The sequence below is a fragment of the Triturus cristatus genome, chromosome 7 (assembly GCF_964204655.1).
Source record: "Triturus cristatus chromosome 7, aTriCri1.1, whole genome shotgun sequence".
Taxonomy (NCBI): Eukaryota; Metazoa; Chordata; class Amphibia; order Caudata; family Salamandridae; genus Triturus; species Triturus cristatus.
Window position 1 is genome coordinate 534,656,840 of NC_140590.1, and position 19,664 is coordinate 534,676,503.

Here is a 19,664-nt window from a genome sequence, read left to right on the forward strand (position 1 = left end):
CAGTGTCTGAGTTTCACCCCTCAACCCACATTCCTAGCTTCCCTGTGGATCCCACAGGTACCCCCCAGTCACGCTCAGCTTGTGATAATTCATTCATTTCTTCGCCACCCCTCCCCACTTGGTGCCTCCTTACCATTTTTAGGTCTCGCCTGGCTATTGCGTAAGCGATCGCACTGCGAGACTTATGTAGGGGCTTCAGAAAATGCTCCCAAAGGCTTCCCAGGCGGATCGGGTGGCGGTTACGCGCACAACCATGCGCATTCCATTTGCCACCAGCTACTTCCTGTGCGTGCACCGCCTCACGCATTCAGAGAGATTTAGTAAGGGGCACAAGACCTTAGGAATGCGGTTTATGGCCAGTGCATGTGAGGCATTCAAGCACGAAGCTGGCATCTGGCATCGGACTTGAAAGCAGCAGACTGCTTTCGCCAGCGCGCGCTCGGCCTCACTTCCTGCATCCCCTCTTACAACAATTAACTTTCGTTATAACTCACACCCCATATGCTGGTTCCCTCCCACCCTTCCTTTGATGTCCGCTTTTCTTGTTGTTTACAAACCACGCCACACACTGCTGCACGCCACACACTGCTGCACGCCACACACTGCTGCACGCCACACACTGCTGCACGCCACGCACACTGCTGCACGCCACGCACACTGCTGCACGCCGCGCACACTGCTGCACGCCGCGCACACTGCTGCACGCCGCGCACACTGCTGCACGCCGCGCACACTGCTGCACTACTCAGTGCTGCATGCTGCACGACACTGCTGCACGCCTCACACTGCTGCACGCCACACACTGCTGCACGCCGCACAATGCTACACGAAACACTGCTGCACGGCACACACTGCTGCACACTGCTGAATTACTCAATGCTGCATGCCGCACACTGCTGCACGCCGCACACTGCTACACGCCGCACACTGCTACACGCCGCACACTGCTGCACACTGCTGCATTACTCACTGCTGCATGCTGCACGACACTGCTGCACGCAGCACACTGCTACACGCCACACACTGCTACACGCCACACACTGCTACACGCCACACACTGCTACACGCCACACACTGCTACACGCCGCACAATGCTACACGAAACACTGCTGCACGCCACACACTGCTGCACGCCGCACTCTGCTGCATGCCGCACACTGCTGCACACTGCTGCATTAGTCACTGCTGCACAACACTGCTGCGCGCCGTACACTGCTTCATGCCGCGCACACTGCTGCACGCCACGCACACTGCGCACACTGCTGCACGCCGCGCACACTGCTGCACGCCGCGCACACTGCTGCACGCCGCACACACTGCTGCACGCCGCACACACTGCTGCACTACTCAGTGCTGCATGCTGCACGACACTGCTGCACGCCGCACACTGCTGCACGCCGCACACTGCTGCACGCCGCACACTGCTGCACGCCACACAATGCTACACGAAACACTGCTGCACGGCACACACTGCTGCACGGCACACACTGCTGCACACTGCTGAATTACTCAATGCTGCACGCCGCACACTGCTGCATGCCGCACACTGCTACACGCCGCACACTGCTACACGCCGCACACTGCTGCACGCCGCACACTGCTGCACGCCGCACACTGCTGCATTACTCACTGCTGCATGCTGCACGACACTGCTGCACGCAGCACACTGCTGCACGCCGCACACTGCTACACGCCGCACACTGCTACACGCCGCACACTGCTACACGCCACACGCTGCTGCATGCCGCTGCACGCCACACACTGCTACACGCCGCACACTGCTGCACGCAGCACACTGCTGCACGCCGCACACTGCTGCACGCCGCTGCACACTGCTGCATTACTCACTGCTGCATGCTGCACGACACTGCTGCACGCAGCACACTGCTGCACGCCGCACACTGCTACACGCCGCACACTGCTACACGCCACACGCTGCTACACGCCACACGCTGCTGCATGCCGCTGCACGCCACACACTGCTGCACGCCACACACTGCTGCACGCCGCACAATGCTACACGAAACACTGCTGCACGGCACACACTGCTGCACGGCACACACTGCTGCACAAAACACACTGCTGCACACTGCTGCATTAGTCACTGCTGCATGCTGCACAACACTGCTGCACGCCGCACACTGCTGCACGCCGCACACTGCTGCACGCCGCTGCACGCCACAAACTGCTGCACACCACACACTTCTGCACGCCGCACACTGCTGCACGCCGCACACTGCTGCACGCCACGCAATGCTGCACGCCGCACAATGCTGCACACCGCACAATGCTTTTATGCGAGTTTATGCTACTGACATTGTAAATGACAATGCCTTTTATTTTTTTTAAAACCAAAACATAAATAAAAGGCATTGTAATTTTACAATGCCAATAGCTCAAACCCTTATAAATGTGAGACCTATTGCATTGCAAATGCTTGTTTCATCTTCCTCCATCCCTCTCCTACATCATGGCAGTTGCTGCAATTGGCTTTTCCGATGCTGGATGCTTTTTATAATGTACTGGCATTGGCAAAGTCAATAGCAGTGAAGAGCCATCCAAAGGTATCAAAACAATTTTTTAAAAAAAATTGGTGTTGTGCTTAGGAGATGGCCGCTGCGTCGTGTGAGGTGACATCAAGTTGCAACGCTCCAGCCATCTGCAAAGTGTAGGAAAAAAAATTCTTTACTTTCTATACTCTCAGAATGATGAAACATGTCGTCACTTTGCATAATGCAACATGGCAGCTATCTTGAAAGAATAGAATGTATAGAAAATGTTTTCTATACTTTCCGGACTGTCACTGCATTTGGGCTTCTTGTTCGTTCATGCAACTTGGCGGTCATCTTAGAAGTATAAAAAAACATGTTTATAATTGTTGAAAGACAGAGTCTAAAGGGTTTTGTTGTGTTGCAGTAAAGCAGATGCCTCCGATCATCTTTGTCTGATGCCACAGCCTATTGCTACAAGTGTTGCATTATTTGCAATTGTTTTCTTGAAAACTCTTCGGCAAAAATGCTCTTTGTACGCGATTCACACGCTATAAATAAACTATTTGTCACCTGCCCCTGGGAACCGTCAGCACTGTTTTTACTTTATCTTTTAAAGCCTGCCTGCAAGCTAAATATCACAGTTGTTTCTGGTAGCGGAACGTAAAAGAGAAGAGCACATTAGAGATTAGAACAAACATTGGCAAACCCAAAAGGTCACACCTGTGCAAACGCTGTTGGCTTTGCCAATGTGTTTTAGCCATGTTGTACACCAGCGTGGCTGCTGTTCAGCAAGGCTAAATGTTAGTGATATAGAGGAGAGTGGCTTGGAGTAGAGTGACAGAGTGGAGGGGCGTAAAGTGTCATAGTGGAGTGTTGTTGAGTACAGTATCATAGAGTGGAGTGGCATAAACTGTCGTAGAGTGGAGTGGCTTACAATGGCCTACAGTGGAGTGGTGTCCAGTGGAGTAGGGTGTTTTCTAGTAAAGCAGCATAGAGTGGAGTAAAGTGGCGTAGAGGGAGTTGTGTTGAGTGGCAGAAAGAGGAGTAGAGTTGCACAGAGTAGAATACAGTGTCATAGAGTGGAGTGTCGTAAAATAGAGTTTCAATAGACAGAAGTGTCATTCAGTAGAGTGAAGTGTTGTAGATTAGAGTGGAGTGTCTCAGAGTGGAATAAACTGTTGTAGAGTGGAGTGGCATAAAGTGGAGTGGTCTGGCATAGAGGGGGGTGGAGTAGATTGGAGTAAAGTGTTGTAGAGTGGAGGAGTGGAGGGGTGGAGGGTGGAGTAGAGTGGCATAGAGTGGAGTAGCATAGAGTGGTGTAGAGTGGAGTGGTGTAGAGTGGAGTAGTGGTGCAACGTGTCAGAGAGTAGACTAGCATAGAGTGGTGTGGAGTATTGTAGATTGGAGGGTTGTATATTGGAGTAGTGTAGAGTGGAGGGGAATGGAGGGGGAGTGGAGGGGCATGGAGAAAGTGGCAAAGAATATTGCAGAGTGGAGTGGCATATGGTGGCTACAGTGGAGTGGAGTAAAGTCTCAGAGTAGAGTAGAGTGGCATAAAGTGGAATGGCATTGCATAAAGTGGAATGTAGTGGGATGGAGTGACGTAAATAATCGAGTGGAGGGGCGTAGAGTGAAGGGGCTTAAAGAGGAGTGGAGTGAAGTGTCGTAGAGTAGAATGGCATAGAGTGTCGTAGAATGGAATGGCTTAGAGTGGCCTACAGTGGAGTGGTGTCCAGTGGAGTAGAGTGTTGTATAGTGGAGCAGCATAGAGTGGAGTAAAGCGGAGTACAGGGAGTTGTGTTGAGTTGCATAGAGTGGAATACAGTGTCATAGAGTGGAGTAGGAGGTCGTAGAGTGGAGTGTCGTAAAGTAGAGTTTCATAGAGTGTAGTATCATACAGTAGAGTGAAGTGTCGCAGAGTGGAATAAACTGTTGTAGAGTAGAATGGAGTGGCATAAAGTGGAGTGGTGTTGCATAGAGTGGGGTGGCTTGGAGTGTAGTAAAGTGTCAGAGTAGAGTGGCATAAAGTGGAGCGGCATGGCAAAAAGTGGAATATAGTAGGATGGAGTGATATACCTTGGAGTAAAGAATCAAAGGGGTGGGGCGTAGAGCGAAAGGGCTTAAAGAGGAGTAGTGTGTGTGTGGAGTAGACTGGTATAGAGGGTCAGAGTTGAGTGGTATAGAGTGGCTCACAGTGGAGTGGTTTAGAGTGGAGTGGTACAAAATGGAGTACAGTGATTTAGAATGGAGTGGCATAGAACGGAGTGAGGTGTCGTAGGGTAGAGTGGAGTGGAGTGGCAAAGAAGGAATTGCGTAGAGTGGAATAGAGCGTCGTAGAGCAGAGCGTCATAGTGTAGAGTGTCAGAGTGGAGTGTCATAGAGTGGAGTGGCAGTGCGGCATACAAGGTAGTGGCGTAGAGTTGAGTAGTGGAGTAGAGTGTCGTATAGTGGAGTGACAGAGTTGTATAGAGTGTCATAAAGTGGAGTGTCGTAGAGTTCAGTGTCCTAAAGTGGAGGGGCATTGAGTGGAGGATAGTGTTTTGGAGTGTTGTAGAGTAGAGTGAGGTGGAGTGTCACAGAGTAGAGTAAAGTGCCGTGGAGTGGAGCAGCATAGAGGGAAATGCATAAAGCGGACTGGTGTAGAATGTCGAAAAGTGGCATATGGTGTCATACAGCGGAGTGTCAGAGTGGAGGGGCGTAGAGTGGAATAAGGTTTTGCAAAGTAGAGTGGAATGGTGTGGGGTGGTGTAGAGTGGAGTGGCATAGAGTGATGTAAATGGTCTTAGAATGGAGCAGCATGGATTGGATTGAAGTGGCATAAAGTGGAGTGGCTTAGAGTGGTGGGGAATGGAGTGGCGTAGAGTGGAGTGGCTTAGAGTGGAGTGGCTTAGATCATGTTTCTTTCCTTGGATTCACATACTTTACTCTATTTTCACTAGAAAAGCAAAACTCCAAAAAGGTCTGAATTACGATGAATATGCAGGAGGCCCTTTTTGAAAGGAAGTGCTGGTGTGGCCCTATTGTCTTTCGGTGGCAGGCATCAACCTCTCTACAAGGAGACATCAGGGCCGGACTGGGAACCAAAACCGGCCCTGACAAAGTGCTCGGAAATCCTCCTGCGCTAGAGTTTAAGAGTTTAGAGTGTTCCGTCAGATGGCCTACAGAACTTAAATTCGGGCTAGAAGTCAATAATTTACTAAAACTGGCACCAAGGAGTAATCGGAAGAGGTATTATACGCCTTGGTCTGAAAGCGTGTGCTGGGGTCCATTGTCGCAGTTTAGCTGGAAGAGTCTCCAGTGTCAGAAGTGAGACTTAACATGCAACGTGAAACCGCACTGCGCACGTGACGAACAGACACCCAAGAGCAGTTTTTCCTCGGAGGTGGCTGCACCCTATCACAAACACTTCAATGTGTTTGAAATCTGGAGCAAATCCCGTGGCGGATGATAATTCTGACAGGGAAGGGGGTGAGAGGGACACGCATGTGCACATTTACCCTCACTCACACCCATGGATTCAGAAATGCACACACATACATTCACCGAATCGAATTGGCCCAGGCAGCACACAAAAGAGGTCCACAATTGCTGATTGTGACCTTTTCATGAAACATTGCTTGGTTAGTATCATTTTGGGTCAAATGTGCAGTAAACATATCATTTTAAAGACTGTAGGACTAGGAAATTGGTCTAGGTTAGAAACCCTTCCCCTCTCAAAACTGAATACTTACTTGTAGTTTCAATGCCTTGCTGATTGTAGCGTGATACCCTCTCTCAACCAACTTTGTCCTGGATTCTGATTATCACATAAATCAGAAATAATGTAAAAAGTCAGGGGGAGTAGGGGTTTGAATGTGATTTATTGGAAGACATTTAATGGCAAAATAAGTAGAGAGAGCAGCTCTGATATTCATCCTCACCTGATGATTTACCTCACAAGTGTTTCACAGAATACAATCTGTAATGGCCAATAGTAAAGTAATAAATAGTACAAAGCCTCCCCTCTGAGAGGCCCGAATGATAAAAAGGACACAAAACAGTGGAAAGGATATAAAGTATCACATTTGAAATGCTACAAGAGGCCGTCCCTTGTACAAAGAACGGAGTCTTGAAATGGAGAGCAGCATTCGTGTGTGTGTAAATCAACAACACGCCTCACGGAAACGGGTAAAGCAAATGAGAACTGGATTAGCACCATTGGATTGAGGTTAACCCTCATCACATGGACAGACAGTTGCAGGCAGGTCAGGTAACCATATTCTGTTCAACAACCAACATAAGCTGATGTACTTCAAACACCTGCACAGAACGCATCACCCAAAGCGGATGGCCTTGCATGGCACCAGTGCAAACAGCTGCGCATACTCAATGCAATGGGCACTCCAGGATTACTAAATAGGCAAAGTAGGCACGGGCCCATAGGCCCCCCTCCTTTTAGAGACTCCGTGACAACAGATCAGGAAAGAAAATTACAATCAAGCTTTCTTAAATGGTGTCAAATTATTTTTAATAATTGTTCATGTTTAATTTTGTGTAATAAAATTGATTTACAAAAATGTCGACTGCCTAGGGGCCTCCACAGGGTTTAACACAGCACTAGTAGTGGGTAGCAGTTTCATCCATCTAGCTGGCAGTTCCCTGGGGCAGCAAGAATTCGGTGGGAGCTATTTAAATTGCTGTGGGAAAGGATTGGAGGACATTTGCCCTGGGCACCACTGATTGCGTTACTGGGCTAAGTTCAGGAGGTTCCTAAACACTGCTGGTGGCACTTTGTATTAATGTTCCTTCTGCTGGCCCAAAGTGTGCTCCCCAAGTATTACAATTGGATTCATGATATGGTATATTGTGATGAATTGATTGAAGAGTACTCAGGCATAGTTCACGCAGCAGTGAGACTTCGAAACCTGCTGTCCCATTTAAAATACCTCTTAAAAGCGAGTGAAGACGACGAAGAGGGAGCAGATGTGGAGAAAGTGGAAGCAAACGAAAAGTCATTCTGAGAAAGATCAGCAAATGGATATGTAGTACTAGACCTTAGAGGTACTAACAAACAGCTAAACCAAAACAGCGGAGGTTGTTAAATCTCATCTTCTACATAACTGGGATTTAGAATTGCGCCTGCGGGGTATGGGGTATGGCTGCATTCTGTTCCAAAGTCTAACATATGTCTGTCAATCATGCAAAACCAGCTTCAAAAATATGAATCTGAAAGCTATTGTGGGTGTACAAGCATCAAACGTAAACCAAGTTTATAAAACAAAGTCCTGTTAAAGTTGTAGGCAGAAGCACCTGCTTAGAAGTGACATTACCTATTGAACGTACAGTCAATGTCCGACTGCACTTCATTTGTTGGGGGAGAGCCATGCTTACCTTGATTCCCTGATGAGGTGTAGGACACAAGCAGCTTCTGTGAGTTCAGGGGCATTGCAAATACACACCTAGGTTCTGATAATGAGTCAGGCGAAGCAGAATTTCCATATGAAATTTAACTCTGTCTGATTCTAAGTGGGACGGTCTTTCGCGCCTGGTTTTCCCAGGTGTTGAAACACCAGACCCAAATGTACTCATGAGGATTTGGCTGCAGTAGCAGCCAAGCTTCTTTCCTCGTTTATTGATTCTGGCAGGGAAGAGCATGTAATGCTACCCCCCTCTCAGAACTTCGTTTCCTCTTCCCTTCCCTACTTCCCACAATCGCCTCCTTCTATCCCCCTCCACCCAGAGGCCTTAGCATTCATTCATTTACTGGAGGCTCACAGCAGGTGGTTAATATATGTGTTAAAACCCATGGATGGCACATTTTGTGTGATTTTACAACTGGTAAAACCGACCCACATGGTATTTCCCCATTCTATTGGTTATGACTTGTAATTGCTTGGTAGTGGTGTAGTGCACTTCACGGTTTCATTATTTTCATGTGCAGATTCACCGCCTGACAATACTGTGGAACTGATAATCGGGCCTGTAGTGTCCATGGTTCTCATCCCCGTCCGGCGAGGTCTCAACGGCCCCATCATGCAGCCCTAAGAAGCCCCCAAGGGCACGTTGGCTGTCATACTATGAACTCCAGCAATAGGACTCAGCGAGTTGCAACATCTGCTGTAACTTGCAGGTCGAAAGAATGAATATTGGTAAACTAAACCATCCTTTTAAGGTCGGAAAACTGAGCACTATTAAATTAGGTGTTACCGATACTGGTTATAAAGGCTCTGCTCAGAGTCCACAGAAATGAAGCATGGATTGCTCTACGGCAGTAAATCATATATCTTCACACCCATCCGCTACAGAATGACACTGCAGATAAGCATGCAGTGGTACACATTTCATGCACAGTTGCAGGGAATGATTCACAGAAAACAAATGCACAATGATTGCATAGGATTGCATTGGAAAGCGCAGTCAGTCAGGCACATTGCCTCACCCCTTTTTTAAGGTCACAGCCTCCAGGACAGCACAGCTGTCTGGTTTGCTAGAGACATCTTGGGGACATTCAGAAAATTGGCATTCTGCCTGTTGCTTACCATTGGCTTTGTGGTTTATAACTCACATTTTCTGGCTTTCTATTTGCTGGCTTTATTTGCTTTTGGCTGTGCTCGAGTTTGATCCTCCCTTTGCCCAAACCCAGGGCCAGACTGGCCGTAGCGGGAATCGGGCATTTCCCTGGGAGGTTGGAAGGGAAGGGGCTGGTTTTGGAGCGGTGGGGGCTGGGTTTGTTACTGGGGCCCGGTATTGCAGTGAGGCTGCAATAACAGCCCCAGTAACAAAAGCAGCACTGCTGGGGGCCGGTTTTGTTCAGCAGCTATGCTTCACACTTGCACACCCCCATGGGCCGGTCCAACAAATTGCCAGGGCTGCTTTGGGTTCCCAGTGAGGCCCTGCCCAAACCTTGTTTACTGTATTCTTCCATGAAATTGCTTTCTTTAAACAGGCCTTAAAATCTTGTTCTTATCTTGTCACATTTGCAGTGCATTTAAAGACAGAGGTCAAATTTCAGGTTAAGTCTTCCAAGGAGGTTGGTGTTTATTTTTATTTTCTGACTTCAAAGTGAGAGGATTATTTTGAGAATCATGCGGACTAGTGGGAGTCTGCTTGAGGAAGGCTCTACACATGATGTTTTGTTTCCTAGCACACAACAAAATTTAAAAGCCTGTAAATTAACTGTGCTGATTATCAAATCAATAGATTGGGTGATGACATTTCCACACATTATCGTTTGTGCACTGTATACTTTTATGTGAGTGCAAATGAAATGGTCATTTCAATTGAAGATGTGTTGTCTATCATGGCATTTCGCTACGATACCATGCATATTCCATGTTACCCCACTTCACTCTATTCTGCACCATTCTACGCCACTGCACTCTACTCTGCACTACTCCACTCCACACTGTTTCTGCACTCTTCTCTGCACCACTCCACCTCTCTCTACTCTACACCACTCCACTCTACTTTATGCCAATGCACTCTACCTTACACTACTCTACTATGCACCACTGCACTCTTCTCCACTGCACTCTACATCACTCTGTGCCGCTGCACTCTATGCCACCTTACTCTGCAACACTGCACTCTATACCACTGCACTCTATGCCAATGCACTCTATGCCAATGCACTCCACCACTTTACTCAAAACCAACGCACTATATGCCAATCTACTCTCCACCAAATCACTCTATGCCACTCTGCATCACTGCACTCTATGCCACTCTGCACCAGTGTACTGCACTCTCTACCACTCTACTTCATGCCACTCTACGCTAATAAACTCCAAGCCACACTAATCTACTCGGCGCCACTGCACTATATGACACTGTATACCACTGCACTCTACGCCACTTCACTCTACTCTGAAACAATCTACTCTGCCACTGCAGTCTATGCCACTCTATTGCACTCTGTGCCACTCACACCACACCGCTCCACACCATGCCACAGCACTCTACACCAGTGCACTCTACGCCACATTACTTAAAACCAATACACTCTACACCACTGGATTCTGGCAATCTACTCTACACCATTGCACTCTGTGTCACTTTACTCTGCGCCACTGTATGCCACTGCACAAGTGGGAGCAGACACATGCCTTCCCAGCACACGTTCCTGCAAGCAGCTTTACAAATGCTCCTGCCAGGTGGGAGCATACATATGTTTCCGTGCTCATGCTCTTACGGGCATGGAAACTACTTTGTCTCGGGTGCAGGCTTCCCAGGACACAATGCATCCCTACCCTGCCCATCTATGGGTGTTTTAAAAATTAAATGCAGAACAAGGGACTAAGTCCCTGAGTCATGTAATGGTTGCCTGCAATGTTTTTCTTCATGTTGCAGGCAGCCAATCAAAAAATGCTCGCTGCTATGAGAGCATGTATTCCATCGGAGGGAATTGGCCAAAGGGAAAAAAAACTGGCGGGCCAATCAAAACACTCTATTGTTTAAAACTGGGTTAAAGGGACTCTTGCGAGAGTCCCTCAAACCCAACCATCCAGATATACCAATATTTTTGATCCCTAATTTCTAAAAAAACAACGAAACCGATTTACACCAGATCACAAAAAGCTCGCTTTCGGGACCAAGATCTAGCTTCCTGACAAATTTGGTGTAATTCTGTTCGGCCGTTTTGGCTGTAGCTGTGTCTAACTTTCCTACGGGAAAATGAATTGGGAAATATGTTTTGGGAACCCCTGCTCAGTTTTTCGTGGACCCCAATTGAGGGATAACCCCAAACCTTTCCAGAAAGGAGCCAAGATAGACTAGACTTTTTTTTTAACGTTTCGTGAAGATTCGTCAAATGGCGCCAAACTTATTAGCAAACCCCAAAAAATTATTTTCAATGGAAACGTGGTCGAGGATATAGCTATCCAGTAATAGATTATTGGACTGGTGTGGCTCATCCTTGCAGACTGGTGCAAGTTGTCGTATGTATGCAGAGGAGCGGGGGCGCCTGCTCGTAACGAGCCCCGACCCGTCTTGGAGGGGCGTTTACTCAGCGCCAATCTTCTTGTGGATAGATATATACACACACACACACACACACACACACACGAGTGTGAGGGACAAGTTCTTCAATTTATTCATGAAAAGGCACACATCTCCACTGCACAAGGGGCACTGAATATCACTTGTGTGATGCAAAAGAACACTGAAAGAGATAATGTTTCACTAAAAGATAGTTTTTAGTTCATCAGCAGCCCCTTCCCTTACACCCATGCTTTACCTCATACATCAGACCATCTCCTGACATGACCACCAGGGCATCAAAGCGATCGAGGTTCTTCTCCCTGGCTAGCTCCCGTGCGTGGTTAGGTCTTTCTGCAAGCAGGAGGAGAGAGAAGGGTAAACAATACATGATGGCACAGTGTGGGAAACAAGTCAAACGGTTGCCTCCAATCCCTCCTGGTGTCAGCTGCCATCAGGAACTGGGGGCCAGATGTACATAGCTTTTTTGAGTTCACCAACAGCCCAATTCACAGAATCGTGCTGTTTTAGTCCGCAAAATAGTGTTTTTAATATACAAAAGCCAAACTGCGATTCTATAGAAATTGCAGTTGGGGTTTGTGACAAAAAACAGAATTGCTATTTGGAAAGGGTGTGTTCAGGGCATCCCTTCCAAATAGGGAATCTGAACGGTATGTACTAATGTTTTGTGACCAAAATGCGGTTGCAAAACATTCGTAGTTTACCATCAACTTAAAGTTGGTGGTAGCCTATTCACAAATGGGAAGGGGTCCCCTTAGGACGCCTTTCCCTTTGAGAATGTCTGAAAAAGTAGTTTTTAAAAGCAGGCAGTGGTCCCACAGACCACTACCTACTCTTAAAGAAAAATGAAAAGTACATTTTTTTTCCAAACACATCCCGTTTTCCTTTGAGGATATCGGGGGGCATTTAAAATAGATTGTTTTATTTAAAAGCATTCATAAGCATAGGGTCTGCTGATCCCAACAGGCCACTATCCCCATGGTGGCAGCGAATCTTAGTGGGTCAAAAATTGTGACCTACCTCATTAATATTCATGAGGCACGTCTATTTATGATCCACTACGAATCGCTAATTAGGAAATAAGGGTCAGATATGAATTCATACATTAGTAATAGCGATTACCGAAGAGCAATTTGCTAAATAAATTGCTATTGGTCATCGCTATTACTAATGGTAGTACATCTGGCCCTAGATGATGGCCAAGTGTCGGATTCAAATCAAGCCGCTGCTGCAAATCCTCTCTTGGTGACAGCTGCACTAAACGATGGCCAAGTTTGAGAGTCAAAGGAGGTTGCTGCCTCCAACCCCCTCCGAGTGACAGCTGCCCCCAAAGACTGTCTTCTTCCTTGGGGAGCGGGTTATAGTATGGTTTTATGACAGGTCGGTGACATTACAAGGTCAGGCGGGCTGTCTTAGGAGCTCCCATAAATGTCCCACATAATACCCATCACGAACCATATTTTTGTATCGTCCCACCCACTGCAGTGTACTTTAGGGAAGTTGGAGCGGGGTCCCCCCCCCAAAGCCAATAATAGTCATACATAAGGGGAGTACTGCATGACAGGGGAAGGGCAGGAATGCGCCGTATTTAACATTATACGGCGCAATCCTGTCTTTTCCCTGCGCTGGGGCACAATGCGCTGCCAAGCGCAGGCCCATTTGTACCATGGAGCAAGGGTGCCTGCGATGTAAGCAGGATTGTTTTTGTGCAGGAAGGGGCACTGTGAAGCACCAGACGCCATGATTTCTCTTTCCAAAACAACAATATTTTTTAACAAACTGAAATGGGTGCTTACGGCACTCGACAAAAATTCAACTAATATTCAGAGGGCCATACCTTATTTTTTGGTCCCAAACCTCGCAAAAACATCTGACAAGCCTAACCCGAATAAATTACACATGCAATCAACTCGCACAATGGCCTTACCTACTGTTTGTATGATGGTACAATGCATGCCTGAACCATGCATGCATATACCATGCGGTCTCTACCACGAGAGCATCTTTACCACGCATGCCTTTACCACACATGCATTTACCATGTAATTTTGTGGAAAAGACATGATGGGTAAAGGGACATTGGTGCTAAAGATCATTCCCCTGCCCTGAGCCCTGAAAATTAAACTCATGCCCCAAAAACTACCCCGACCTCAGCCCCCCTGCCTTAAGCCCTAAAAACTGCCCCCTGTATCCATAGAGTACCCCAACCCAACCACCCTCGCCCGGAGGTCTAAAACTACCCCCTGACCTGTAAACTGTCTTTTCCATTGCCCGGATCACTCAAAATAAACTCCATGACCCAAAAACTACCCGACCCCAGCCCTCCCCGCTCTAAGCCCTGCACATCCCTTAAGTACCCTGACTCTGCCCCCCCCCCTGCCCTGAGGCCTAAAACTGTCCCCTGCCCTGTAAGTTGTACCTTTCCCCCCTGCCCTGAGCTCTAAAAATTACCTTTATGCTCCAAAAACTACCCCGACCACAGCCCCCTTGCCCTGAGACTTAAAAACTGTCCACTATACCTGCTAAGTACCCCGACCCAGCTCCCCCTGCCCTGAGCCCTAAACCTGCTCCCTGCACCACAAACAACCCTGATCCCCTCCTGAGTCCTAAAACCTACCCCCTCCCCGGAAAAACTACCCTCCCCAAGGCCTGGCCCCAGCCCCACTTACCTCACCGCGTCCTCTGCTGATTCTCGATCGTCCTTCCTCTTCCTGTCTTCCTCCCCCACCCATCCACTCAGCATCTAGGCATTGCATATGCGTTATTAAGCCATATGCGTGGTTACGGCAAGCGTAGTTCAGATTGCGGGGAAACGGCACGCTTGGCTGAGCCAGCGTTTTGAGGCCGTTTCCCTTTGCCCATATACATGGATTAGCAGCCATCCTTAGGTCACATTGCACTAATGATCCCCATTAGCGGTCCCACAGACTACACATGACCTTACCTGCCGTATGCGTTTGCACTCACCAGTTACAATCAGGTTGAAGCCAATGTCCGCTTTGCTCAGGATGGGCAGCACGTTCTCCTTGAAGAGCGAGAGGGCGGCCCCCTTTCCTCCTCGAGGGTTCACGAATATCAGCAGCTGACATGGCCTGGGCAGGAGGCTGTACTCGGAGCCTGAGTGATGAGAGGGAGAGGGAAGGCAGTTCATGACGTGGAAGTGCGGCAGGGGTCAGAAGCCAGGCTGAGGTATTCTCAGGAGACCCAAAACACAAGCCCATGGGCCAGTGTAGCCTAGGCCTGCGTGGCCTTTCCGAGACACTGGCCTTGTTAGTGACTTTCTGCCACAGCTCTGCTAACCTTTCAGGGGCATTGACAAGTTATTTATACATATATTTATTTACACAGACATTTTCTAAAAAACAAAACGTAGTTTGCATTGCATGCACATAAATACTCATTTTATCTATAGCTTTAAAAAAAAAAAAAAAAAAAAACAGCTTTCTGGTTCTTCTGGGTCCAACACATGACAGCATCCTCCTGCCCTCACTTATGTGCAGGGCTCTGATTTGTTCCATATGCAGAAGGATACGGGATTCAGCAATAAACTATCTTTTTGCAGTGCCACTGAACAAGAGGTAACAATGTTGTAGGAATATTCAGCTATCAGTAACACACTGTGACTGACCCCAGGGAGATGGATGAAATGTAACGCACGCTTTACTCCGCCCGCAGGTCGCAAGAGCAGCCGTTTTGTGATGCACACAGTAGTGAAGGCCGATGTTCGTGATTGTGCTGGCAGAAAGCCAAACAGTGCATCATAAGATGTGAGAATCAGTTTCCTCATAAATCGTGTGATGTGTCTGATTCAGATAACCAGGATCAAACAGAGATTAAAGGACCCGAGAAGTGTGTGACCTGCCCCATCATCACGTACAAGCAGTATGTGGCATCTGTGTACAGTTCTTCTATTTATGGAGTGATTAATGAAGCAACCAGCATCCTCTACTAGCCCTCGTGCAACCGGATTTGCAGTGCAGCTGTTTATGTAAAATAGGATGGGCAAAGAGGCAATGTCATAACCCATTTTGAACCCTGTTATAACCCTGCCTGCCTAGCACTCATTTATTCCTAGTGGTGGGGGGCAGAAACCTTTAGGACCCAGAGCCTCCTCAGCCCGCCCAGACCCCCTCCCGAACCCCACGAGTCAATGACAGATACCAACTGCTTTGGGAAAACAGCCGTGTTTATTACATAAGAACACAAACATGACATCATAACATTTGTATATTTTTTTTTTTACATTTATAGCAGTACACATCTAATAAAATGAGAAAAAACACATGTTAAATTGTATGCACAGAGGGTAGCAAACTTTTACAATCTGACAGCTAAAACCATTGAAGTCATACAATCATAATGGAGCCTCCATTCTTAACGCATCCAACACTAGGGTCCACTCAACGTTCACCCCAAGGAGAGCCATGCAGGGGTACTCCACCTGCATCCCCGAGGGGCGGTCCCCCTGTACCTGTCTGCCACCCCAGGGGGCTGCCCCTCCGACACCAGGCTGTCTGGGGGCTCGTAGAGTATGATCAGGGACTGGAGCCCTTGCCCTACACCGATGTGTGCACATTACTCTTTGGGACTCAGCTTGGTGTCGCCATCCTCACTGAAGCCCTAGGACATGAGCTGGAGGACTCCCCTCGCTGTTGTAAAGCGATCTTGAGAGGTTCACTTTTATGCTAAATGAAAAAGGTGGGCTATTAAAAATGATGGCCCGTAAAAAAGTATAGGGACGGGTGGGTGGGTGTGCACCTCAATCCGCTCCCGCCATCTCAATGCCTCTGATGCAAAAGGAGGGGGCCAGGCTGGCACGCCCTAAATAAGCCCAGCTATCGGGCGGCATGAGTGGAAGTGATGCGCAAACCACAGGTCGCTCCCCGATTGATTCCCCCCCCCCCATCTAATCGGTGGAGGCAGCCCCAGCTGAACATTAAGGAATAACATGCCCCCTTCCCCTCTGGCCAGAGAAACGCATGGCGAACGCAGCTGGTCCGGCCCTCGGGCCCCCGGATCCTAATGCTGCGCCCCAGTGAGGAGTGGCACTATGTCCCTTTTTAAAAGGACCATCTCCCACAAATCATAATGGTGGCATGCATGCCTTATCATCGGTCCTCATTCATGGTGCCTAATGCACCAGGATGGGCTTCAATGCTTCTTGTCAGCGGATCTCTTTGATTATATTTTATAAGTGATCTATATTAAAATTGCCTGCAGGTAACTCAAATTCTCTATGAATTTGAATTCCATATAATTACCCTTGGCAAGGTTAAGAACACGTTAAGATGTTTTTGGGAGTATACATTGAACTTCCACATCCAGAGGTGTACATGTTTCAGTCACTATTAAATGCCCAAACCAAGGGGTCGCTTGGCTTTCTTCAGGACCATGATTATACCTGTTTATCACTATTTAAACACTCTTTGTGCAGAATTTGCCATTGTTATTTTTTTTTTTTTAACCGGTCTTCATTGATATTACATACAGTATACCGACAACGGTATGGCACAGCCAACATTAATACAGACAATGTCAACGCAGTTAATACACATCCCTTGCGGGAGAGGATTCCGCATCACTGCTGGCCCTGGGACCCAACACCCTCTCTACTCAGATTACTCCTCTCATGTGCTGAACCACCTGCCACACATTATTCAGCACAATTCTGCCAATCAATCAGTAGCATCTCTTCTGGCCAAAACTAATTGTAACCGATTCCAAAACAACCTCGCTAATACTACGCAGCAGCCTTGGACAAGTATTTGTCATGGTTAGAGTAAATCGCTCATGTTGTCACTCTATTGCATGCCTTACAAACAACAGTTTGGACATTGCCTCACTGGGAATCAGCAAAATAATAAAATGGAGAGAGAGCGAGACTAGACTACATCTGGAAATTAACTTTCTTTCCCTGTATCAAAATTCTATTTGTGAAGTTCACTGAACTCCTCAGATAAAAGGTCAGAGTAAGGCACATGTCAACATGCAGAGATCTTGACTGATGCTCATGGACTGATGCCACCGGGCGACACGCAACGCCTGTATGCTCAAAACAAGACACAAGAAGCATACAAAGGCGGTGGACTCATTGTGCTCAGTCACACGCAGTTATCTTTGTGGAACTGGAACGCCGAGTGGGTAAGTAGCTCCTACGTTTATGCAGTCAAAGCAGACAGAGAATCTGTATTCTCTGTCTGCGCTCTCACATCTGGTTTGGGGTGTTTCTTCTTTCATGTGTCCTCTCCAGGTTACTCCCCGTACACAGCCTTTGTGTCGCAAGATGATCCGGACAACAAAGTTTTCTCTAGTTTGGAGCACCAACAGCAAAGGTACAAATTGGTGCGAGCATCGTGCACCTGGCTATCAACAGCTAAACTGAACAGTGATCAGGAAAGGAGCAAAAGGCTTCCCTTACCCAAGGACCTTCCACCCTCTGAGCAACAGAGACTGAAGTCCCACCCTCCACCCCCACCATCTACTAAAAGGGGAAGGATGCTTAGAAAGACTGACCATCAGCTCCACTCAGCAACAGGACCTACTAAAATTTCTAAATTGATCTGTCTCCTCTTTCTCCACTTTAGTGTATAGATCGCCTCCCTCTAGTCGTAGGAATGTCAGCAAAACACTTCCGCTCTCTGGGAATATTGTCCACATTGACAGGTGCATAGTTTCTAAAATGGAACCCACATGCCTCCATTACTCTGGGTCACTCATACACGCAATGCATGCACCACACAGGCTACACATGCATAACATGCACTGAGATGTTACCGCTAGAACCTGGGTTAGTGTGTATTTGAATCTTTACATGGGGTCAAAATCAATAACCAGAATACCAGATATTTGCAGGCAGGCACTCAGGATAGGGAACAGGATTGTATAATATGCACTTCACATCAACAACTTCAATGGCCCCATCAGAATCTACTGGAGACATTGAATGCAAACGTAGAGGCATTACAATTCATTAAAAAAATACCAAAACTGCAGCAAAAAGCAACTACATGAAAAATCAGCAAATAAGCCTCATGTCCTTGATGGGAGACAACATTGCTGCCTGACCAGAGTAGAGCGCCTTGTGGACAGCTTTACTCTGTGTAACACCACGAGAAACCTAGCATGGCGAGCTTAAAGCCCCTTGAGCAAAAGTGCTACGCAGAAAATGCTCAAACCAGCCCCGCTCCCTTCCCCTCTTTGCTCCAACTCTTTCTTTTCACCCATCCATTCTTTCTCTGATCTCTCCCTCTCACTCCCTCTCTCTCTCTCCCTCTGCCTCTCTTGGTCTTGATGCTCTCGGTGCTTACTGCGATCCATCGCGGGGATCTGGTAAAACTCACAGAGGCACCAGTGGCCGCCCAGGGCTCCTAAAACGACCTCCAAAGGCTTCAGCCCGCTGGGGAAATACCCGGTGGAATAAAAGGCCTGTCCAGCCGACCAGCCCTGTGTCACACTCCAGTCTCCTCTACTCACATCAGTCTCTTTTCACCCCCCCCGAAAAGAAGGTGTTTTGTTTTGTGTTAGTTGCAGAGCTGGTTCAAGAAAGGATATCATATGATGTAGATAAAAATGTGAATTGCTGCAATAAAACTACAACAAACAAAGAGATGGCACTGTACATTACCCTTACGCTCGACCAACCTGCATGTGCTAAAAGGTCATGTGTATTCCATAAAGATGATCTACGGTAGGTAGATTAGAATGTCTGCGAAAAAAACACACAGACACCGAGAACAAGCATTGGCATAGCCAATAGGTCTCGCTTTTGGGACCTTATAAGTGTTTAGTCATGCAACAGTTAATGTTGTTGCACCAAGGATATTGTGCTGCATAACTAAATACTTATAAGGTCCCAAAAGCGAGACCTATTGGCTATGCCAATGCTTGTTTCTAATTATCACATATGAAAGCACCTTCAAATAAGTGAGATCAGGATGTGTGTGACACTACAGTTTTGCTCCATATATAATAAGAACTTAGCCCACATATAACATGCCTCCTAGCTCACTAATGGCATTGATATCAGGGGGCGGGGCAGGATGCTTCTCAGTTCATGCTGAAAAACCTTCACTTCCAAGAAATACTTCTCAACACAGGGTTAGAATCTGCTGTGCTCTGATGAAACCCTTCCGCATGTTAAAGAAATACAATTTCTTGCAATCCTAAAAACCCTCATTATACTCGAACATGATGTTT

At 47.5% G+C, this 19,664-nt stretch overlaps 1 protein-coding gene across 1 annotated transcript in view; it reads right to left on the reverse strand.

The window, feature by feature from the left end:
• Positions 1-19,664, reverse strand: part of SPHK1 (sphingosine kinase 1) — a 90,882-nt gene that overhangs the window by 28,265 nt on the left and 42,953 nt on the right. The window contains exons 2-3 of the mRNA XM_085616920.1: positions 14,436-14,585; positions 11,707-11,801 (exon numbers count right to left, since the gene is read on the reverse strand). Of these exons, the coding sequence (XP_085473046.1) occupies positions 11,707-11,801; positions 14,436-14,585 (245 nt within the window). The remainder of the gene's footprint in view (positions 1-11,706; positions 11,802-14,435; positions 14,586-19,664) is intronic.